At 37.5% G+C, this 26045-nt stretch overlaps 1 protein-coding gene across 1 annotated transcript; it reads left to right on the forward strand.

The window, feature by feature from the left end:
- Window positions 1-25987, forward strand: ptc (protein patched). The gene is made up of 16 exons (XM_013321015.1): window positions 1-385; window positions 7142-7334; window positions 16187-16332; window positions 17043-17254; window positions 17366-17573; window positions 19004-19273; window positions 19498-19638; window positions 19731-19860; window positions 20291-20538; window positions 20829-21011; window positions 21117-21257; window positions 21339-22220; window positions 22480-22662; window positions 22948-23190; window positions 23319-23639; window positions 23795-25987. Exons 1-16 carry the CDS (start codon window positions 233-235, stop codon window positions 24086-24088), a joined length of 3948 nt encoding a protein of 1315 aa, XP_013176469.1. The 5' UTR covers window positions 1-232; the 3' UTR covers window positions 24089-25987.
- Window positions 25988-26045: the final 58 nt, after the last annotated feature.

A 26045-nucleotide genomic window follows, 5' to 3' on the forward strand; every position in this document is an offset into this window, starting at 1 on the left:
TGATTCAGTGTCGCTCGAGTCGCGTCAGTGCAGACACGTTATCCAGGTGTTACTGCAATATCGAAACTCGGTGCCGTTCCGCGTTTCGAATGGTTCAGTGGTGAATAGAGGTGAAGGATAAAGGTGTAATAGTGTGTGGTTATGTGGCGGCGAGTGATATGACAGCGTGCGCCGCCAGACGGATACCGGCCGTCTTCATGAGGATACTGGTGACAAGTCTGGCCCCGAGATCATGGTGGCTCCCGATTCCGAGGCTCCTTCGAATCCTCGGATAGCTGCCGCTACACACGAGAGCCCTTCCGCCGCTGAGGCGCGCCACAGCGCCGATCTTTACATACGAACCAGCTGGGTAGATGCAGCATTAGCACTCTCCGAGCTCGAAAAGGTGCAGTAATCACTTGATACGGTACACAGTACACTAGTGTCAAATAACGATTGTCATAATGCACGTGTGATTGTTTTTCTGCGAATGTCAATCGCAATCCGGAACGCGGCAGCGGGATCTGTAGCGCCGACTAGTGGTCACTGTGCGTACTACTAAGACGCAAGAAAGTTTACTCCCCCGATTATTTATAACCGAAAGATGCCCGTATATTTATGTCACAAAAACTGTTAGTAACAGAATTATGCTTATTATATTTTTTATTTTTATACTCTAAATCAATTTTTATAATCTAGCAAAGAATAAAAATATATCAAAAACTCTAAAGGGAAAAGTAAATCGTAAAAAAAATAAATTATCCTAAGTTATTTCAAAGAATGAAACTTTAAGAATAAATACGTAATTTTCCTAATCAACAAAATATACAGACCAACCACGACCATGAGTTTATTTCACATATTCACGGAACAAAAATTTTCGATAGAATAATTATTTCACAACGAATTTAAATGTTAAGTGAGTGAAGTAGTACATACAGAAATGGCAGACAGGTTCCGGGAAGGTAGCTCTTTCCTAGAAGGCCGCACGCACGCCCCGCGGTGGTCCGCACCCTTACTAGGAAGCTTCGCAAAACGTTCCCCGCCTTCAAAGGACGCAAAGTATATTTAAAAATGCCCTGATATAGTTTTGGTTTGTAGCTGTTACACAAGGTAAAACAGTTAATTTATGACCATCCTACAAAAGTCCTTTCGAATTTCGAAAATTATTAGTTCGCATTGAAAGTTATAGATTATGCATTCCGTTTATTGATATATTATTGATATGGAGATTTGGAAAAATATATTATCACATTTTAATAGTAGCAAAAACAGCTATAAAAATAAAATAGTAGGAAGTTTGTAGTTGGGACGGACGTATGCAAGATGAAGCAATTAAGGGCCGGAGGAGTCGAGGGATCGAGAGGCTGCGCACGCGCACTGCACCGGCGCCGATAGAGACATCAACGTGGAACGCATGCCATAAACTCTAATAGACCTGAAAAAATATTTAAAGAACGGTTAAAGCTGTATAAAATTAGTTTTTTTTTTTAATGCAATTATGCTGCAAGAAATTATATTCTCTATACGTTTAATTGCATTTGCATCCTTCTTCTGAAATATTTGTAATTTCCAATTCAAATTTAACATAAAAATTCTTAATTTAATTTCGTTTCAAACAAAAAATTCTCATTTTAAAGTAAATCTACGATTTCCAATTAAATTTGTTCCATTACCCTAAATTAGGATCAAAATGTATACGGACCCTTCTTAATAAGTATTTTTAGTTACTAAGAACCTCGATTATATTTATTTATTAAAAAAATTACAAATTCCTATCTAATCGATTCATATATCTTGAAGACCTCACAGAACTTGCCTCTTGGAATTGAGACATCTTGTGGTTTCCGATCACACGTCTCTTTTCTTCCCGATCAAGTCACTGATGCTTTCCTTTTCTTTAAGGTATATTTTTCCGTCTCTTTTCGACTCGTTTTTCCCACGTATAGTGCATCTTCTTCCAAACAATGAGCGCGGTGACGGTCGGCAGCTGCGCGGAGACCTATAAACGATTGTTACTACACCCACGATTTTCGAAAACTGTTCCTTGAAAGTGTATTATAATGTTTTGGCTCTATAAGTTTGCGCAAGTTTCTAGTAAATACATTGGACACTAATAATTAAAGTTAATACGTAGAAAAAATTTATTGTTGTTCTTTTCCTTTAGTTCTTTAGTAGTTCCTTTAGTAGTATGGTTTTATAAATGACTGGCAACTTACTTGTAACAATAGACAAGAGTATTTCGTATTACAAACAGTGATATCAGATTGCACCAGTGCTTTACTGAGCCGGAGAACACCGCAACGCGTGGCAAGTACACGCATCAGTGGGCATTCGGTTATTTTTCCCCGCCACTAACCTTTCCTTCCGATCGAATGCGTCTGACCAAAAGAAGACACCATGTGTCTTATACTTTGCGACCAAAGATGTGTTTATCACTTTAAAATGCTAGTAACCTAGTACGTTAGCGATAAAGCTGCTATCATATGGCCGCTCCGACCGGTTTTACGTTAACGCCTAACATGGCAACTTTCTTTAAGTTTATAAATTATTTACCGCTTCTGAATGCCGTTTTTATAAATGTTTATTTTTCTTAAAATTAATCTATTAAAATTTTAATGACTGTTATCGGATTTAATAAATGTCGATAAATGTTACTTTACAAATGTTCGTGTTTTTGATATTTTATCAAGGACGTGTTTTTAAATTAACTCTTTCTTATTTAATAAACATGTTATGAATTAAAACATTATAGGTTTTTATTGATAATTATTCCTTCACATGTTTAAACTCAAAAAAGTAAGACTAAAACGGTTTAATGCTTTTTAGTCGTAAATCATTGAATCGTCATCATCTTCCAGGCCTACCAGGGCAGGTGGGATACCACACAGATCGGGTCACACTGGGGTCGGCGCATAGGGTTTAAAAATCTAAATGTTTCAGTTAATTAGTATAAATAATTAGTTAATAATTAATAGTATTATAAATAATAATTAGTATTAGTTCTTCTGTTTATGGACATGAATATATAAATACCCTTTGCAGAATAAAAAAATTATGTTAAAAGATTATCTTAATACGTGTACTCATCTATGGCATTTGTTATCAAGTAATTGAATCGCAAAACGTCGGTCGTGAAATGTAAATATGAAATGAGTGGAGCAAAACATTCTTGGCTAGTAATAGGTGAGGCCAGTGATGCCGGTCGTAGCATAGCGTTCGGATAATAGTCCCACACCCACGGCCCATTATATGCAGATATCCGGGACTAAGTCGTGCTCGTGCCCCTCTCGGTGTCTCTTATACTGATCGTAATATACAAGAAGCAATAATATAATATAGAATTTATCTGAATCAAATATAACATCGATAAAAAATAAGTTTTTCTAGAATTTATTATTAGTACATACTGTCGCCCGCAACTCCGTCCGCGCGCAATTAAAAATAAAACATAAGAGCCTCTTCCAGACTACATTCTACATCTATGCCAAATTTCAGCGAGATCCCGGAGATACCTTCAAACAAACATCCATTAATCCATCCATCTAAACATTCGCATTTATTAGTAAGAATAAAAATAATGAGGAGTACTAGAATTTATTATCAGCACATATTAAATAATAAAACTCGATTGATAGTACCTCGATAAGATTATAAGGATTGATCTCAATCAAATCAAGGCTTTTTGGAGACTTCTGTTTGCTTTAATTAAAAAGTTTTGTTCAGTAAATTTACTCTTCAGTATTAGTCTATTAAATAATGGAATCGAGTAGGCTTATTTTGTTGTTGCTAAGTCCCCCATAAGTTGGTTGTTTCTCTTGCGATGTCAACGAGTACGCATTTGATTGTCGGCCGTCAGCCACAATAACAGAAACGATTTCGTAGCTCATTACGAGGCAATCAATACGTGATAATTATACCGGGCGTGACCCCTCGATAAAAGACAAAGTCGTCTGAGTTCGGCCGCCGCTACTATTTCTAAATTTATCTACAATTTCCTGTCACACGATAAAGATATGTGTTTACATAATCCCGAAATGTCTGTATTAATAACGTTGTAACTAATTGGATTTTAAATAACTTGAATAGCCAAAGGAAACAGCTGTCACCACCGTAATAATTTAAATGAGAATTTTAGAGATATTTGAATTCTTTCACTGACATTCGTGATAAGGAACACATCGGTACTAAAAACTGCTCGTCTGCTTTTATAATTATATATTTTATTAATTAAATTACATATAAAACTAACAAAATTTCATTGTCAAAAGAGTAAAACAAGAAAAACGTGATATATGCGCTACGCTTGAGTAGAAATAAACCGATAAAAAGCTTTGGAATAATTTAAATTATTAATTCTACAATTAAAGTAAACATCATTAATTATTCTACCGTACCGTCAGATTGCAAATAAGATAACAAAATTCGAAAAACGGCTGAGAATAATCAGCTTTAAAATGAGTTCGTAACGAAGGAGGTTATAATATTTAGGCGCCAGGTAGAACTCTGTGGCCGGGCGTGTTATCGCAGGAAGTGGCGGCGCTAGCGTTGCGGATTATACGAACTTAATACCGTGATACTTGCGTCATGGCGTGCGGTGACCAGTAGCCTGTGCATATATATATATATATATGCGATCTATAACTCTTAATAGGACAGATTTAATTAAGACCCATCCGTCGTTGTGGAAACAGGCTTTTAGTAGTGTGTTTGTCATTTATTTTCTGAACGCTCTTCAATATAAGTTAAGGGCTTTTTTCTTCGAGTTTCATATTTGGAGTTTTTTAAACATTTTCTCAAATTAAAAAAAAATACCAATTAGATTATTAGTATCCACAATTGTGCTTGAAGATTTTATTTTGATGTGCTCAATCGTAGCGGGATGCTGCTTGTTGGTAGATAAAAAAGCAAGTAACGGCGCTTTCAGATTGATCTCTGACTACTCGTTTATACGAATTTTAAGCGAACATTCTTGATTAACCACTTAGTCTATCTGTTAAGACAAATGCATATGACCGAATTTTTATCGATCAGCGTTATCTATATTTATTTCACGAACGAAATTTCAAATATATTTGTATTCATTCTACGTTTAGGACATCACTTATTTGAAATTTAAAAACGTATCTAAATAATTTTACGGGTTACGGTGGAGTGAAACTTTGTAGAGTCAAATCTCTACAAAGTTGACTATAGTATATATGAATGAAAAATACAGCAGTGTACCGTGGTGGAGTACGGTTTTATAACCACGTGGAGAGGGCAAGAGGCCGAGCGGGGGTCGGGCGTGGGGTCGCGGGGGAGGCGGGGGCGCATTCCGTCCGTGACGTCACGGCCACCCAGCGCGGCATTCGGTGCACCCGAACTGAAACGTACGATCCCGAGCTATATCTGCTATTATATTGTTGCTTCGATTTATTTATTTATGTTCTAAGCTCCGGTTTGATTTCGGATGTAGACGTATGTTTAGGGCACTTGTGTTTAATGACTATTCGGTGATAGAAATAAACTTTGAATTGAATTAAATTACTGGCAAGCGAATATGAATTAAGTTTTTAATACTCAAAGTGCAGTTCTAAATTTAAAATATATTTCTGTATTTGCTTAACAAAATGTGCGGCATAATTTACCGCTAAGGTTGTAACAAAATTAGCATAATGGCCATAAACTATTTACATAAAGTTTAATTTGACCAAAGTTTTAAAGCTTTTAGATACTATAAAGATTATTTTATAATAAAAATTAAATGTGTAAAGGCAGTGTTATCTACCTTTATTTACAATTTTATAATATCGCTATGGTGTAAATTTAATCAGCATTTGCATATCTAATATTTTGTGCATCAAAAATATAATTTGAACATTAACAGTGAACCAGACTATAGATAAATGCTAATATTCTGTATTGCTCCAATTTTACAACAGGAGCGAGTGACCTACGAAAGATCAAAAGTTGGCAACTTCAAATTATATTATTGACTAAAATAATCCACTTCACGACTGTATTTTTCATACAGACAACAGATTACGTGTTGTTTTTATAAATAGCATTAATGTTTTCATTATCTGTTCCATTAAAAATTGTGTTAAGCGTATAGACGCGACGCGGGCGAGAGCGCAACGTCTTTATAATGACCTACCTACTACCGAGTAATGTCGGCGAGACGATGCCTCTGCCTCGATTGAGTTATTATTCTGCAATTAGTAGGCGCTTCACGTGTTCCCGAGACTCATCTCTGTCTCCCCTCTTTCCCGGTGCGCCTTCCTCATACCCCCCACCGCCTACATTATGTAACAGCGATCGATTGTTTTTAACTTTTTTTATATCGTCGTACATTTCTGCATTTGAATTTGATAGTTGTTTTGATCGAATGTTTGTCGTCGATTTTTTTTGAGTCTGATTAAAAAATATGCTTAACGTTTTAGTAACAAACTTAATTAGTTAAAACGAATATGAAATCCTCAGTTTCATTAGTTTGCTGATTGTAGGGAATTTTTAAATATCGGATGTAACTCAAAAATGACTAGAATAACCAGATATTCTGGATGTATCTTTCGCTTCTTGTTTTGGTAAGGTATGCTCGTAATTTTATTCGTTAATAACTGTTTTTCTAAACGAGTTTCTGTTAACAGAGTTATTCAACGATATTTGCGAAACATTACCATAAATATTCACGGTCTTAAATCACGGGTTCGCAGATATAACGATTATTTTTTTAAAGTGTGTTTTATTTGTTAAAGTATAATACATAAACCAACAATATAGTAAGTAACCTACGAATACTACAAATAGCCCTCGTATTCTTTCGTTTACGCTTCGAACAATATCCGTGTTTACGGTGTCGAGTTTTCCGTGGCTATATAAGTTCTACAAGATTGGTAGATAATCTTGCGGCTGAGCCGGCCGGCGCCAGCCTGCGCCCCTCATTAATCACAATCAACTGAGAAATTATAGCGACGTTCAAAACGCACACGATGTTATTACACACCGACAAAGTTGGGGAAGCTATACTTTTAAATATTTAATGATGCCAAGATAAGCTTCTGTATCAAGGTTTTCTAAACTTTTATAATGTTATCATTTTGAGTATAGTTATTTATAGAAACATTCATGCTGTTCTACAAATGCAATTGATTTTAATTTTATAAATTTTTCGTAACAGGGCAATATCGAAGGTGGGCGTACGTCGCTGTGGATACGGGCGTGGCTGCAAGAGCAGTTGTTCATCCTCGGCTGTTTTCTACAAGGCGACGCTGGGAAGGTCCTCTTCGTTGCCATCCTCGTGCTATCCACGTTCTGTGTGGGCCTCAAATCCGCCCAGATACACTCCCGGGTCGATCAACTCTGGGTACAAGGTACGTGTTACGAATAGTCAAGCTGAAATATCTAGAACGAAACCATAAACTTTGCGTTATCGTACACATACAATCTCTCATCGTGATAGCAGACTGTCACTTTGCCCATCTAGTGGAATATCAATCCGGGACCGATGGGCACGTATGAAGGCCCGCCGCTTCCGTCTGTGGGCACGTGAGTTGAATGCCGTGAGGACTACACAGCGCGCCGCTGTGTATTAGAGCCCTCAAACGATACATGGCGAATCCTAATTCGTCGGTTGCACCAACAAACGTCCGGTGCGTGCGATCGACGCATTGTCTTTCAAATTAGCCTCCAATGCATCGCGTATTAATAAAACATAGCATGTAAAGGATAATTGTTGACAGAAGCAATTTTATGAACGGTACGTGAGCAAAGTCGCGACGGTCCCTTTGACCAGCAGGATGTTGGTTATTTCAATGCTAATTACATTAATATATTGTATTATATTGTAGAAAATAGAATAATTTGTATTCATTCTCAAACTCGCCTATTAAATATTATATAATATAAGAGCTTATGAAATAGACGTTACGAAAATTCGGAATCAGTTGCTATGTAAATGTCGAAAGATGTGATATATAAGATACGTTATTTAAATATTGACTTTAGAAAATTAATAATTTAAACAATGACAACGTACGTTATCATTATTGTAAACTGCGGTAAAATGCGTAAACAATGATCTACTGTATGTTCCATGAAATGTGATTTCATACCATTGATTTTTAATTCTCCACTGAATTCGAATGAAGAAGTTTTTAGTTCTTAAAGGATTCTTTCACGAACTAAAAACTTCTTCATTTACTAGAGTTTTTTCAAAACATTGTACTTCGCCATTTTGTTGTTCAAGCCAATGATACTTCATCATGCGTATGCTAATAATAAGGTGTGCCAAATAAGGTGGCATGTCTACAAATTAGGTAGCCGGCCACCCAACCATTTGATTATCGTGATTGTTCCTACTATTACAGTTGAATAATATGTTTTATGGCTTTATTGTTTTTTATTATATTGTACTGTTACTTGTTAACATATCGATTTAATAATTTGTTTCATAGTAAACAATAATCTAAATTTAAGAATTTAATTACGATTTAGTGAACCACCAAATACTTTCTAGACTTTGTAAATGAAGAAATAATAGTTAAAATCTGTTTGTCATAGTCACAAGCATAGAAAACGCTTACTTAACTTATCTCTGTTCGATTCAAATTAACTAAGTGAGCGTTATGTTTAATTTTTAACATTAAACGACTAATTTGCATATAAATCTTGTCATAAGAGGATCGTGTTATAAGAACGGCATAAATAAAAGTTAAGGGTCGATCCATCACAGGACATGTTGTCATTGCAACATTGTTGCAGGGGACCCTCGCATTATCAAGAGATCGCATCATTCCTGCCGAATGTCCGCGAAATAGCTGCACATTTGCTCGTTTTTCGGTTCAATTTATTAAATTTATCACCGGTCGTCGGTTGGCGGGACCTGACGCCGGGTGGTCGTATCGTAAAATTGCTCAATCCGATAGTCGATTCCGACATGCGATACCTAATGCTCGCGTTATCTAACCGGCCTTCGATTGAATCGTAAATAATAACAGACAGACAAATAACACAGCCCTGTGACCGCTTTCGGTAATAAAAAGCATTAGTGCATTTATATTATTCATTTAATGACCTGTCTTGTGAGTTCCTTAGCCTGTAGCTATTTTATTTTATGAAATTGATATATAATTTAAACATATAAATATTCGAACCTTTCTTAGGCATATTAACTTTATTATTAAGCAAAAGCTATCTATTATCGGATATTATTGCATCTATCAGTGTTATTTACATTTGTAGCTAAAACTGTTTGGATTCGTCTTTCTTAACGTATACTGTAGGTTCAAATACAAACTTTTTATTTTATTTAATACAGCCTATAAAGCAAATTGATATTTGTATTCTTTTTATCTCTTTGTAGAACTTTATGTATACCGATAAAGTAATTGCTATCATCACAGCAAATTATTAACAAGAACACTGTTATTAACGATTATCGTAACAAATGGTTCGCACGACATTTCCACGTACAATGTCGATCCCGGAACTCTAAATATTGAGAGGATGTGTCGTATCCTATGCGGGCACGTCCGTCTCTAAACTGTTGTCTAAAATACATAATTTTATCATTTAAAACGTTTACAAAGGGTCTATTACAAATAATTGCGATATGCGTGTTCGTACCGTTATAGACAATTTGTCAAAATTTTATATGAGACAATCTAATACAAATGTCGATAACGTTACAAAATACTTTCTAGTAAATTTTCGTACTAGGCCCTCAGTTACCTTACTTCATAGGATCATTTCTATAGTATATTCTTCACGAGACAAACAATATGTTAGGCCTTAGGTGAGAAAATAATCATACAAAATTCTCTTTCAAATGTTGGTACGATTTTAAATCAGATTTCTTCAGTACAAAAAATGTCAATGAAATATATGAATAATATAAAATTACTATTATTAAAAAAAAGACTTTTGTATTCTCGAAGTTAACAGGAAATGAAACAAAGAAGACAAATAACTGTTCATGTTTTTATTATTCCTCGTCCCTTTTGCATTTGGGTGGTCGAAGTTAATGAATACAGATTAAGAAAAATATTGTATAAACAAAGAGATAAATATAACTAGAAGTGAACGTTGCGTTTTAAAGATTTATGATATTTGTTTTTTAAGGATAAAACTATTCAATATTATCACATTTTATATTACTGTAAATAAAATTATGTTCTTTCTAAAAATCACTTTCTCCGTAAAGCAGCGGAACTCCCCTCCTTGGTCGTTTTCCATTATATCTTTACCCGTTGTGGGTGGCAAATGACAACTGGTAAAATGGGCGGAATGACCTCTGATTCAAATGTCACGTCAATGAATGTCAATTCTAAAATTCGAGTCACAAAATTAAACTAATTTAATGGAATGCATTTGAACTATCTAATAAAAACTTAAAATACGTTGAAAAAGGTTGCTTTTATTGATGCACCTGTCGACTTGTTCTCCCGCCACTCGAAACTCGCGATCAAAATGCGTATTTTTTTTCGACATTCTGATTTCAAGTGTAAGGCCCGTTGTACACAAGGCAATGTTAATCTTCGAAACAGCGATTTTGGGCGCTAAGTGACTTGCGTCGGTAACATTTTAGTCTTTGATCGCCAGCACTAGTCCCTCGCAACCGTATGCCAAGATCTTCGCGACAGAGTTGTTGGAATTCTCAAGATGGTGGGGCAAATCTATGCAATTGAGATGTAGACGCTATGTGTGTACTGACTGAATAGACGACTCGCATCGACGATTTAGCATTGTGTGTACGGAGCATCGCAATGCGATATCCGCGACCTAAAAATGCGATATTAGTTTCGAAGATTTCTGTTGCCTTGTGTACGAAAGAACTGTTGAGGACTAAAAGGACTGTTGATTATGAACATCAATATAGATTTATCAAACGACTTTTAAACATAATCATCAAACATCTATATTCAAATGTCAGCTACTGTCCAAATAAAACAAATATGTTTTATAATCAACTTCAAAAATCTTATCGAGGAACTAAAGCCGCCGCTGTTAAACAATGCCGAAGGTCCCAGAGTCGTCTAACAACTTAATTAGGTGGCCCACGGCCGCTCGTAAATATCCCCACGTGAAATTACGACCAATAAAAGTAAAAAATGTATAACACATCTATTGACTCACAAAAAAGTCGAGGGATTTGATTGTCCGGCTCGCCTTTGTATGGCAACGTCCAACTGTGCCTCGTGTGCCACTTTCGGTCCCAAATTTAACTCTGCCTGGACAAATTTCTGTAGGTTTCGTGTCCATTGTCAACCCTAAGAAGATAGAAATAACGTCGAATTTTAATTTTGATAGGTTAAAATTCTTGGTGCAAAAAAAAGCGTCAGAAAAATACATATTGATTTGATAACTTGATAGAATTAGGTATATATTTTGTCGTGATCTGTTCTGCTAGTGATATACAATATTCGAAATTAAAAAAGTAAAAGTCGCATATATTTTTACGATGAGATAATAACAGCTTTAGTTACATGTAAAAACTCAGCACTAGCTACGTACTGAGTGGCATTTGTTTCATTGTAGAAATTATTGACTCGTACGCATGATTTCTACACAGAGGCTTTAATTCGTGTTTACAAACCGGACCATGTTGGGCGGTGATTTAGCGACCATGACCGATATACTATATAACTATTTAATTCAGATTTTTCCCTCTCGTTTTATATCAGAATTCAACTTTAAATTTATAAGAAAGTAATAGATTTTAAAACATTTATTGCGATGTTTCGATTATATAATTAGGTAGTTCATCCTGTAAGGCCGTCACATGGAAAGTCGAACGTGAATCGTGAATCGGCGGTGCGGGTGCGCAAGGGACGCGCGGTTTGTTTATTCCGCCATCCATCTGTTGTCTACGCGGGCTAATTTGCATAGAGGGCTCCGCAGGTCGAAGCGGGTTGCGGCGAAAGGCGCGGGGGCAGCGCTCGGACCACACGGGCTCGGCGCGGTGCGCGCGGGTGGCCACAACCACATGCGCGCGCACGATCCTCTCCCTCGCCTCTCCACCGCACCCTGCCCTAACCCCGCGTCCCTCCTGTAACGTCATTCATTGCGATCGTCCGCGCCGATCGGCTGCTACCGCATCCACTCCAATCCAAATGTCGTCATTATCGCCGCGCACGCACTGGAAATGCAATAAAAGCTCGCCCAGCTATCGACCGACCACGTTCATTACGATTTACTGGATCTAAACCGCCTCGTGCGATTTCAATCTATTTTATTTTAATGCTATAGCTCTGTTTACAGTAGGGTTTTCATGTATTAAGCCTAGTGTATTACGAAAGCTTTTAATTATGACGTATTTTTCCAAGTGATGCAAAATATTTATTGGTTTATGTGTGGATTAAATTGTTTAAGTTTTCTTTTTCGTTTAACAAACGAGCGGAACGGTGGGTTGCAAGTTGCAATACAAATGTAGGGAAAAGGATAAACAAAAGCTAGTGGCGCGGCGTGGCCGGCCGGCATGGCACGCCGAGTGTGAAAGCTTCGCGCGTACGCTACGATAACCTCGCGTGACCTTGCTACGTTCCGATACACGCCGCGCCGCCCGCGCACGTTTTTTACTATACATACAACATGCTCATAGAATGCCTTCACAGTGATGTATTATTTTTTACATAAGCCAGATGACCATGTGATGTTAGATCGTTTTTTAGTCTGAATCGAGGGCCTTAAAATAAACTTTTGCAAAATCTATTTACCGTAAAAGTAGTAATGTCCAAAGCACTTTCAAAAGTTGTGCCCTTTTGTGGCGGCAAACAATCGACGTACATATTTAGTAGGTGAAATATATATAAAAGAAAGTCGTGTTAGTTACACTATTTATAACTCAAGAACGGCCTCACCGATTTGCCTGAAAATTGGTGAGGCGGTAGCTTAGAGCCAGGAGAATGACAAAGAATGCTATTTATTCTTTTTTTAAAAATTATTTCGAATTTATGCCTTGAAGAACTGCTTTTTATTTAACTTATCTATATATTAAGTTTTTTTTATATATCTACGCGGACGGAATCGCTGGCGTTAATAGTTGAAGTTTGGTGAAACTAAATATCCACAACTTTAATAAGTCAACATAAGAAAGAATGGGTATGTGTTCTGAAAACATAAAGTATCACTTTATGTTGACTCTCGGAGTATTTCGAGATGTTGGAAAGGATCAAGTATGTCCGTACCGAAGCTAAACATAGTTGAGGCGCGCTGGGGCCGGATATTAGGGATTATCATAAAGTAAATGGAATGGCATCGAACGCTAGCCCGCACAGGGCGATGCTATTTTAACTATAACTTAACCTTAAGGTCGCAGCATTTATCAGAATGAACAAAAATATGTTACGCGGAAGACTAAGAAAAATAAAACATAATCTCAGTTAAAAGTACCGAAGTAAAGAAAATTAAGATATTTCTATATTGTAAAGAAATCTTTGATTATTATAAAAAGGTTGTTTACATACTTCGTTATTGTTTATTTCATTTTATACAATGAAATAAAAATATAGTATGATAGAAGTAACTACCGGACTTTAGTTCTGACTTTTTTTTATTTGGTATGATAAAAAGGCAAAGGCAATTTAAATCGATGCCAAGATAATGATTTAACTCTGCTCGTTTTCATGCTTTTCATAAACCACGAGGTAGTTCAGAATTATAAATCGTTACTCATCCGAATTTAATATTGGGTGCCGCAAATAAAAAAAGAAACATCTTAGCACGTCAATCACGTTTTTTACAGACCTTTTTATATTTTAATGCTTATTAGCTCATTTGCATACAAAGTGTTTAGCAAAATCACGATTGCATTAGCATTAGGACAATCTGTGGACAAGCGGCGGTGTCAAGTGGATCATTGTCTTTTTACTAACGCTTCTAAATACTCGATGACATGATTCAGTTAATATGCGCAACAAATTGCTATACCATTGTTATATTTGCGCTTTAAGTCTATTTACATTTACCTACAGTTATTGAGAGTCATGATTGCAGTTGGGTGGTCTGGACGGAGTGGTTTTATTACTTTTAATCGGAAGTTAGATACGATAAGTATCAAGACTCGACCACAAGATTACAGACTTACTGTCAGTTATAGGTTTAAATAAAGATAGAGTACACGCAGGCTTGTGATTTTTATATAACTGAATGCTGCATAATTTATATTTGTAATTTCTAAATACATTTCGTAGTTATGTATAGACGTAACTTGTATTGCAGCTAATATTTTAATTTTTTCATTGACTTATAGATTAAGTTATTTTCTCTCAATTTATTACTAATTAACAGTTGAATAATATCAAAGTATAAAGTGTAGCGATGAGAATCGAAAAGATTTAGTGTTGACGGGCCGTGTCGCTGACTCCGGACCGTCCCGCTATAAATTAGCGACCAAAATAAATAGCATTCCTTGTGAGCGTCGAACGAGGGCGTTAACTGCCTTCCCCGCACGGTTGCACTCCACACTTGTACTGCCATGACTTTTACACAACATTCTAGAACATACAAATCACTCAAACATAGAATAAAAATCTGAATTTGAGAAACCATCATTGTTAAGTAGCTTTTTCAATTAAAGACTTTGTTTAATCTACCTTATACGTGTCTTAAAGAAATACTTGGACCAATCTCTAACAATATAAAAATACATTTAATCCAGTTCGCTTTAATATATTTTCGACTTTAAAAATGATAAATATTGGTTACTGGTAAATGCACAAACAATTTAGATATCGCAACAGGGTGTTGCAATTTATTTATGGAGGCTTAATTCAAATCCAACACCGAACTCATTGGAGCGTGACCATTAGTATGACACTAAATTGAATGTTCAGAGTTGCCAGTGTTATTTTATGCTATTAGAATAGTAATTTACATAATTTATGTGCTATAAATTAAATCGAGTGTAACTAAAACTTTAATTAATAATTTAAATAATAGTTAACTGTTTGTCTGTTTCTAACACCTTACGGAATACAGTGCAAAAAAATCGTGACACACCACGATAAATCAACAAACTGAGTGTTAATTGGGACGAATTCTCTCGACGATATGATAACGTATGAATACATCTCACCTCCGATGCCGAGGCGAAAAAATATCGCGTTGAAAGCAAAAAAAAATTCACGCTAACAACCGTGAGCCCGGCACCGTTGGACACTTTCAACGGTCGTTTTAAATGACTCCATTATTTTTTTGTACAATTCGTTTTAATAATGTATCTTATCTCATCTTTACTATATTCAAAAATAATATTTTAAACTATTTTTAATGACGTGTAGTAGAATGGCATTATTTTGTCGACTGCCAGTGTCTATTTCTGTTTTTTTTTATAAGTGTACGGTTGGTTATGCGTAGGGCTGTCGTGGCTTCGGTATAAATCACTATAAGATGTGTTAAGAAGTTTCTTGCCGCTACATTCCTCTGACAAATGTGTCGACACTCTCCAATAAGCCATGTGTGCTGTCAACGTGTATTGGCTAAGTTTGGAACACATTTTTTGTGTTGTTAAAATCAAACAGCACCGATCCGTTCTAAATAACATGTTACCCTATGCTTAAGCTTACACTGTTTGCTTATTTAAGTTGTTCATAAAGTTTCCGCATCATAAATCAATTATAGTGTTTATGAATGTCTTTTAATTAAAGTATTGTAATATAAAAATGTTATTATTGGATAAAAGACCTTGCGTTCATTATCAGCGGACGAAGTGAAAACATACGAGTGAGTAAATTAAGACGTCTGAGATCATGACGACTATCGCATCGCATCACATCGCATCGCAACGCATTAGTCAACGATTTATTTTAATGAGCCACATTGAGCTGAGAGCCACACAGAGAATAAGAAGCTAATTCGATGCGAACTTAATTGCGTTTTCATTAATATTAAACTTGGCCTTTTTTCTCGTCATTTCACATTATGTACTAATTTGTAGGCCGCGCAAGGCCGGCGCTGTTGGCGATCCGCGTTTACTTATACATTACCGGGACAAAAACACTTGGAAATGATTCGACATTAAGATAAATGCTATAATAAAACATGAGGTGAAACGGAAAAATGGACATTAAGTACACTACATTAAATCATCAATGATACTGGCAGAGTAAATCTTAAAAAGTTTTCCTGGAGAGTAATAATGTTTCCGAAATGGCGACTGACTGTGAGGTCTTTGACCTTAAGGTATCGGTGTTTAAATATCATCTGATGTTCGATGTTTGTGCAGAGGGCGGGAGGCTGGAGGCTGAGCTGAAGTACACAGCTAAGGCGCTAGGCGAGGCGGACTCCTCCACGCACCAGCTCATCATACAGACTGCGAAGGACCCCGACGTTTCCCTGCTGCACGTCGGTGCCTTGCTTGCACACCTAAAGGTATGTAATAACGCTACGTTTTGAAATTTATACATGTTATTATACCATAGCTGTTGTAAAAACAATATCAATTCGTTATCCAACTGTATGGTTGGTATATCTAAAGAGAATTTTGAATTAAAATTAGTCATTGACTTACTTTATTATACTTTTTATTAAAGAAAGAATACCAACTAAAAAAAAAGAATGGTCCTCAAATTGTTCTCACATTAATTTTATCTTACCAAAGAGGTGTCCCTCTGATATAAGCTGACACTATAAATAAAGCTCATTCCGATGCCAAAATAAATTCCCGCATCGAGGCGTTGTGAAGTCGTATTTCTGTGCCGACGAGTGATTACAAAATGTATTTATTAAGTCACTGGACGACCGCCGACCACTACACTCCTCATCGAAATTCTTGACGGGTACCATGGGCCTTTTAGGGCCTTGCATGTTTACGATTAAGATCGTTATAGGCACACCACCTGTTCTTACGACTCAAATATGCCCAAATGTGTTTGCATTAAATAGTTTGCTTGTGGGTGGGTGCACTGGCCGTTGTTAGAAAAGCTATAAATATCACAAAAGGTGTACCGTTATCAAAAAAGATCGGTTAAAATTGTATAGATGTTGCGTCTCCAAAACGTCTTTAAAGTAAACATCTTTATAGGAAATAATTTTTATTTATTTGCTTTGAAGTTATAACCTGATTTAACTTTGATTTGCAGGTTGTACAGGCAGCGACGCGGGTTACGATTCACATGTACGACATTGAGTGGCGGCTGAAGGACCTGTGCTATAGTCCCAGCATCCCTGACTTCGAGGCCTATCACATAGAGAAGATATTTGACAACATCGTACCCTGCGCTATTATCACGCCGCTAGACTGCTTCTGGGAAGGCTCAAAGCTATTAGGACCAGAATACCCTATTGTCGTTCCGTAAGTACAAAGAAATAGAAAATGTTAAATAGTAAATAACTTGTGTCCATGTAAAATGTTTTGTTTTTTGGGTTGTTTATTAAAATAAAAAGTTTAAATGTTTAATTACAGAGGTCTGCTACAAAGATTGACATGGACGCACTTAAATCCCTTAGAAGTATTGGAAGAAGTGAGGAAACTGAAATTCCAGTTTCCATTGAGCACTATGGAGGCTTACATGAAGAGGGCTGGCATCACGTCCGGCTACATGAAGAAGCCGTGCCTCGACCCCACCGACGCACATTGTCCCAACACCGCGCCCAACAAGAAATCCGGACATGTAATTATACACATTTATAACTACAATGATTATAAAATGCCTATTAACTTTTATGTGTTTGTGTGCTTCAGTTAATTTTGATTTTATAAGCTGTAATAATATATAAGTAATGTTTATGTATTTAAGATTTTTATAGCCGGTAGGATGCAGTCATTTGTCACGCATGCGCGACTTTCATTACTATCACTTTGGCTCATAACGCGACTTTTGTGAATAGTCTAAGTTACGATGATTTTTATGTGCGCATAAATAAATTAAACGGCTTTCGTGACAAAATAACTATTGAGGCGTGCACTTAAACTTTAAATACTTTCCATTGTGATGAAATATTTTTTGGAAATGGTAATAATGCGGGATGAAAGCGGTCGCCGGTCGGCAGATGGTGGTTACGGCTACCTGCTCCTACCTGCTGAGAAAGTAACGTTCCGAAGTTAGCCTTCACTCTGGCCTCTGTTGCTTAACTTGACAATACTATGCCACGACACCCACTCATTAAGCCCACTCTATTGATTGTTCTGACAATTGTTTTACTGAGAAGTTGTTTGTTTTGAACAGAATCCGACAATCTTAAGCTATTGTTATTTGTTTTTCGTGGTCTTAAAAGAAGTAATAACTTTGACTAAATTACTGAATAAAATATTTCTTATATCTTTCGCAACAATAATTGTTGAATGCTTTGCCAGCATCTTTGTAGGATCACTGAAAATATGTGCTCTTTTCCCAATCTAACCGTTACGCAATCACGTTTGAAAACATTATGGTCAAAATATAACTGGTAATTGAGAGGACTGGGGATGTAATACTAGTGACAGATTTCGTCGTTGTCAACACAATGTGAACTGATTGATGTGTATATGTTCGGAGATCAAGTAAACCGCGTGCTCGTTTATCACTTGCATTGAAGGTTAAGAAACAAAAAGCGCATTGGAATGGCAGTTTAGTGGGCAGGGTGCGTTTTTGTGCAGCGAACGATCGCCACCCACGTTCGCCGAAGGAACGGGCGCTCATTGTCCGCTGCGCATTATACGGGCGCATTGTGCGCGCTTCAATGGGCCCCCGCTATCGACGCACAATGTCACTATTATATCAATACCCGATACACAACTCCGTTCCACGTAACACTCGTAAATTTTACTCGCTCCTTTGTTCATTTCGGTGCGTTATCAATTCACTTTTCGTCATGATTATAATGTGTCCCTACACCACCTGTTTTTGACAATTGTATTTGAGGTTATGCGGAATTTTCTTCAGATTGTGTTGGCCATTGTAATGGGTTACTAATTCATGGAATTTCCAAAAGAGAATTACCATAAGTACGATAGATAGATGTATTTTTTTTCGTTTTTAAATATTAATCCGCTAAACACAAAAGTCCTTTCGTTTCTCGTGTACCGTAAGTTCAAAGTCTAATATGAGTTTTGTTCGTATAGGTACCAGATGTAGCCGCGGAGTTATCCCACGGTTGCTACGGGTTCGCGGCTGCGTACATGCACTGGCCAGAACAGCTGATAGTAGGAGGTGCTACGCGGAACACAACGAGCGCGCTGCGCAGCGCACGCGCACTGCAGAGCGTTGTGCAGCTGATGGGCGAACGCGAGATGTTCGAGTACTGGACAGATCATTACAAGGTTCATCATATCGGCTGGACGCAGGAGAAAGCGGCTGCTGTGTTAGACGCATGGCAGAGGAAGTTTGCTGCCGTAAGTTAAAAATATTCGAAGTAATTTTGATGAATGGTCTAAACATCTTGGAAGTGTTGTTTAAATCACATGACTATTAACACTGTACGGTTTTGTTATATTTGATGTAATTTAAATGAGAATCATAATATTTGCGTTGATTCAACAAAATTAGGAAGTACTTTTAAATTCATGTAGTCTTATTCTAAAACACTTAACTCAAAATAAGTTTATTTTAATTGCAGGAAGTAAGAAAAATGACTGCAACGGAATCAGTGTCTCCGGCATACAGCTTCTATCCGTTCTCCACGTCCACGCTTAATGATATTCTTGGAAAATTCTCTGAGCTCTCACTCAAGAACATTATATTGGGATATATGTTTATGGTAATTATCTTGGCTGATAGTTTCACGCCTATGATCCTTTTTTTGTTTTTTTTTTATTGTTTTTTTTATTTATCATTTGGTTGTACTTACAGTTGATATACGTGGCGGTGACACTGATGCAGTGGCGCGACCCGATCCGCTCGCAGGCGGGCGTGGGCATCGCGGGCGTGCTCTTGTTGTCTATTACCGTTGCCGCCGGACTAGGTTTTTGTGCTTTATTAGGTGATTTGATTTTTATTTTCTTTTTTTTTTTCTTTTTATTTGCATTATTTTTATTTTTACGTTGTGTTTTAATTATGTTTTTACGAAAAGTTTTTTGTCCTATAACTTAATTATTTAATGTACTAAAATACAAAATTTCGCCAGTGCGTCGATATTTATGATCAACTGGCTGTCGCCCGCGACTTTGTCCGCAAGGAATAAATAAAAAACTTAATTAGTAGTCGTATGTGTTCTTACAGACTTTGTTCTTGCTATCTATGCCAAATTTCAGCGACATACATACAGCCATTTTGTTGATACCATCAAACAAACATCCATCCATCCATACATCTTAACATTCGCATCAATATTATTAGGATTTAACATCACTTAAATTGCAAAAAAAATGTTTATCAAATGTATATTAATCAATTTTTTTATATTCTTCCAGGTATACCATTCAATGCATCAAGTACTCAAATAGTGCCGTTCCTAGCGCTGGGTCTGGGCGTGCAGGACATGTTCCTTCTCACTCACACGTACGTGGAGCAAGCGGGAGATGTGCCGCGTGAGGAGCGCACCGGATTGGTGCTCAAGAAGTCTGGTCTGAGCGTGCTGCTCGCCTCACTATGCAATGTCATGGCATTTTTAGCGGCTGCTTTGCTTCCTATACCAGCTTTGAGGGTCTTTTGTTTACAGGTTAGAAACGTGTTTTTTTATTACTTTAATTTGTAGTTTTAAATACATGGTGTAAGATAAATAATTGTTCTGTTCATAAAAATCGTATTAAGTGTTAATTTATAAAAAAAATCATACTGTAAATTCGTTTTTAATATGAATTTCTATACATTTATTTTTTACACTGTTTAACTTTACTATATCATAGATAGAATATTTAAAAAGTATTTTTTTTTATCTTAAAGCAACGTATTCCTTAAAAAACTTCAAACCAAAAAAACGAAATTAAAAAAGTATCATCTCATTTGCAGGCTGCAATACTGCTAATGTTCAACCTGGGCTCGATGCTGCTGGTGTTCCCTGCGATGATATCACTGGACCTGCGCCGGCGATCCGCCGCACGCGCTGACCTGCTCTGCTGCCTCATGCCGGAGTCTCCTGTCAGGACTAGGAAACTTCCAGAACGTTCTGGACGCAGTGGAAGAAATGATAAAGTGAGCTCATTTAAAAGTATTAGTTTTACAGACCTATTATTCCTTTGCAATTACTTTTTTTTTATAATGAACATTCTTTATAATTCATAATAATATTTTTATCAGAGCAACTGGAAGGATACAACTCGTCAGCCTTTGGACCCCGAGGTGTCGGGAGATGAAGCTAAGACTTGCTGCATCAGTCTATCTCTTACTAAATGGGCTAAGAAATATTACGCTCCGTTTATCATGCGGCCCTCTGTAAAGGTAAGGACTAAAAATCCCTTTTTTCTATGATTTTTTTTTACTATTTGTATTGTTCTAATGATGTTAAATTTATTTTCCCAGGTGACTTCAATGTTAGCACTAATAGCAGTGATTCTCGCGAGTCTGTGGGGGGCAACTAAAGTCAAAGACGGTCTAGATCTTACAGATATAGTCCCAGAAAATACAGACGAACACGAATTTCTATCACGACAGGAGAAATACTTTGGTTTTTACAACATGTATGCAGTAACACAAGGCGACTTCGAATATCCAACCAATCAGAAATTACTCTACGAATATCACGACCAATTTGTACGGATTCCAAATATTATAAAAAACGACAACGGTGGACTGACAAAGTTCTGGCTCAGTCTATTCCGGGATTGGCTACTCGATTTACAGGCTGCATTCGATAAAGAAGTCGCCAGTGGTTGTATAACACAAGAATACTGGTGTAAAAATGCAAGCGACGAAGGAATATTGGCCTACAAATTAATGGTGCAAACTGGACATGTCGACAACCCTATAGACAAATCTCTTATAAGCACAGATACAAAAAATGGTCATAGATTAGTTGATAAAGACGGTATAATCAATCCGAAAGCATTCTACAATTATTTATCAGCATGGGCTACTAATGATGCATTGGCTTACGGTGCTTCTCAAGCAAATTTGAAGCCACAACCGAAGAGATGGACTCATTCACCCGGTGATGTCGATTTAAAAATACCCAAATCTTCGCCGTTGATTTACACACAGTTACCGTTTTACCTATCGGGGCTCAGTGATACAGACAGCATAAAAACATTGATAATGTCAGTGAGAGAACTTTGTTTGAAGTTCGAAGTTAAAGGATTGTCTAACTTCCCATCGGGGATACCATTTTTGTTTTGGGAGCAGTACCTGTATTTGCGGACTTCTCTACTTCTGGCTTTGGCGTGCGCGTTGGCCGCTGTGTTTGTGGTGAGTACATTGTACTTAAAAAATAATACATCAGGATGGATGTTTGTCAGAAGGTATCTCCATAACGGTTCAATGGACCTTGATGATATTTGGCATGGATGTAGAAAATAGTCAGGAAGATTACATAGGCTACTTTATTAAGTTTTTTTAACATCGCGCGGACAGTCACAGGCAACAGCTAGTAACTTATAATATTGCGTATTTGAAGTACGTATATCAAAACAATTCTAAATTTGTAATTTTTTTTTAAATTTTGCAGGGGGTAATGGTGCTGTTGCTGAACGCGTGGGCGGCGATGCTGGTGACGCTGGCGCTGGCAACATTGGTACTCCAGCTGCTGGGCGTGATGGCAGCACTGGGTGTGAAGCTGTCCGCCGTGCCCGCAGTCCTGCTGGTGCTGGCCATCGGTCGCGGCGTTCACTTCACTCTGCATTTGTGTCTTGTAAGTGGTACAATACCAACTGAACAATTATACTGACAAACATTTGACTTATACGCCAAACAAACAAAATCTATGTGCTTTTTTCTCTTGTGCAATCAATGCATTCATATTTTAAAATCTTCTTGCCATATTAATCGTGGGTTTCTGAGACCAAAATCTTTGTTATATATAACAGGGATGATGATATTTTTAATACAAAGATTTTGGTGTCAGAATCCAACTCAATTATAGCAAAAATGCATTTTTATATATTAGTAGTTTTTAATCAATGTTATCTCTCTTCAGGGCTTTGTAACGTCGATCGGATGCAGACGTCGTCGCGCCTCCCTCGCACTGGAGTCAGTCCTAGCGCCAGTTGTCCACGGCGCGATGGCAGCAGCCCTCGCCGCGTCCATGTTAGCGACCAGCGAGTTTGGATTCGTCGCCAGGTTGTTCCTGAGGCTTCTGCTGGCTCTAGTTATACTGGGCTTGGTGGACGGACTACTATTCTTCCCTATTGTACTGTCGATACTGGGACCTAATGCTGAGGTATGCTAAAGTCTTTTCTAGTCTTTATATGCATTTTCTTAAAGATCTTAGTAACATAATATTTAATACCAGTTTGACAACAAGTGCACGAGCATAAAACAGATTAAAAGTAAAACACTTTTCTACAGGTGCGGCCACTAGAACATCCAGAAAGGTTATCAACACCATCACCGAAGTCATCACCGATTCATCAGCGTAAGACGAGTTCCAGTGACAAGACCAGCCGCACTAAGTCAGCGCCACGGCCGAGCGCCCCCTCCCTCACCACCATCACAGAGGAGCCTCCCAGCTGGCACAGCTCCGCGCCTTCCGTACAATCCTCCATGCAGTCCATTGTCGTCCAGCCTGAAGTGGTAGTAGAAACCACCACTTATAACGGCAGTGATTCCGCCTCCGGACGCTCTACTCCCACTTCGAAGACCACGCATTCTGGTGCTATTACTACCAAGGTGAGTTTTTATGATAATTACAATGTTGGTGCATGTATCCTGTCGCGACCTTTAGTATGTGTATGGATTTTAATGTTATATTCAATCGTCTATTTATCTGTTTTATTAATAATGTGAGAGCTTTTTTAATTTACTTAAAATCATATTTTTTCCAGGTCACTGCAACGGCTAATATAAAAGTAGAAGTAGTGACACCTAGTGACAGAAAGTCGAGGCGATCCTATCATTACTACGACCGACGCAGGGACCGCGACGACGACCGCGACAGAGACAGGGATAGGGACCGCGAAAGGGACAGAGATCGGGGCGACCGCGAGAGAGACAGAGACAGAGAGAGGTCCAGAGAAAGAGATAGAAGAGATCGGTACAGAGATGAAAGGGAGCATCGCGCTTCCCCAAGAGAAAACGGACGAGATTCCGGTCACGAAAGTGACTCATCTCGTCATTAAAGTTTAATGAACAATGTAGTTATAATAATGACATTAGTGTAACAGGCAGTGTTTCGTGTATTTAATACGCCGAATGTAAAGACATCTTTACCTAAAGTTTAATGAAATCTCTTTATAATTGAGATTAGTGTACGCATGTTTTAAGGTTCAGCAATATTGTTTAAATTTAACCCAGCCTTAAGACAGTATTACGTGGAATGTAATTTTAAGATTAACTCCATATGCTAGAAACGGAGGCTACAATATTGTGTGCATTTTCTATATATCGATTTGTGCTGAGATCATTCCAAGACATATTGTGTTGTTCAGTAAATCCGTGTATTTCTACTGACGATAAACTTGAATAAAACATTTTGTTATATCTATTAGATATGGTAATATTTGTCTTTGTATTTCGTCAGTGGAAACCCACGTCAAGAATGTGTCAAATGTTGCTTGTAACTGTACAGACCAAATATCGATTTGTTGATGTCATAAATTAACGTTTATTTCGTGTGTTCCTAAAGACTGTGGTCGAATATTATTAATTTATCATATTATTTATTATTTGTGTCTATATTTCATCGCCACAATCTGTAATGTTTACAATGAAACGCGAGTGACAAGTTCAAGATGTTTTATTGGACTGACGTACAAAAGTATATCGTTAAGTAAGGTACATTATACAGTGGTTTTCTAGGTACCTACATTACATGTAGGACTTGGGGAAAAAAGTTAACAGTCGGGAGTGGTCCAGGCGGAATGGCAACTGGTTCTGCTGGTGATGGAGCTTCAACTCCTTCCATCGCATCTTCTGGTTCCGCATCTTCCGCTAGCCTTCGTCGAGGTTGTGGCTATGTGTGTGACACGTGGCACGATGCCATTTCTCAACCGGGCGTCGTTGAAATCCTGCCTGTTAACAGTGGTACGCAAATCCTCTGCTACGCGTTGCAGGATTGCCGGTGCGGGTAAATTTTCACAGAACCCATGTGTTTCTGCGGTGGCTGTGCCGATGTGGCCATCACGATTTGACTCTCTTGCAACCATCGTGTGCCTTACTCCTGCAGCATCGGTGTAATCACCTAGCCCCGTCAGATATTCTCCGGCTTCGGCGGCGATCTCTAATGATCCGTATCCACTCATAAACTGCACGAGCTTCTCTTGATCGAAGCTGGCGGTGCTGTGCTTTTGGGCCGCCATTGCAATTTTATACCACAGCAGCAGCTGATGGCATCGACATTAAACTGTCAGGCTGGGTCCTCCGATACAAAGCCGGTCTCACCATCGATGACAAACGACTCAAGCCATAAAGGATCATTTGTTAACGGTGTCTCTTTCGTTGATAGGTTTGTCGGTTTTGGTATGGTCTTTTGTGTCTTATTTTTCGGTCGTGGAAAGTTTGGCTTTTCCTTTGGCTTCGATGGCCTCGGCTTCTCCTGAGAGGTGGGTGCTTGCGCATGCTGGCTGTTAGCTTCTGCGGTGTCTGCCATTACGGCTAACTAACCTTTAAAATAAATTTTAAAGGGAGTTAAAGGAAGGACCATGTGTTACATGGAAGACTCGGATGTATTGTACAAATTATATAATTAAGTGTTTAAAAAATTAAGGCATTTATTTATGAGATTAATTAGTATACGTATATTCTTGTATTGTTGTGATTTTTATTAGGTAATATCAGGTATATAAGACTGCATTTAGCGATCAAAATATAAAGGAAAATAACAAAGTACAATCTAGCAGATAAATTGATTTCGTCATATAAAGTGACGCAATGATTTGAATTAGTGACGTAACTCTGACCTCAGTAGAAGACGAGCGTTGTGACATTTTGTGCAAAGTACTTATTTAGGATATATTAATTTATACGATTATTACTTTATATTGTAAATATATATTTAATGTTAATGAGCGAATGCTTGCGCTGAAAAAAACAATAGTTATAAAAAGTAAATACTTTTTATTATCTGCACAAATCACG

This window comes from Papilio xuthus, unplaced genomic scaffold, assembly GCF_000836235.2.
Source record: "Papilio xuthus unplaced genomic scaffold, Pxut_1.1 DF825946.1, whole genome shotgun sequence".
Lineage (NCBI taxonomy): Eukaryota > Metazoa > Arthropoda > Insecta > Lepidoptera > Papilionidae > Papilio > Papilio xuthus.

Coding starts and splice junctions, on each gene's coding strand:
- ptc (XM_013321015.1), top strand. CDS start 233: ATGGTGGCTCCCGATTCCGAGGCTCCTTCGAATCCTCGGATAGCTGCC. Junction 17,255..17,365: donor GAATACCCTATTGTCGTTCC/GTAAGTACAAAG, acceptor GTTTAATTACAG/AGGTCTGCTACAAAGATTGA. Junction 21,258..21,338: donor TCATGCGGCCCTCTGTAAAG/GTAAGGACTAAA, acceptor TTATTTTCCCAG/GTGACTTCAATGTTAGCACT.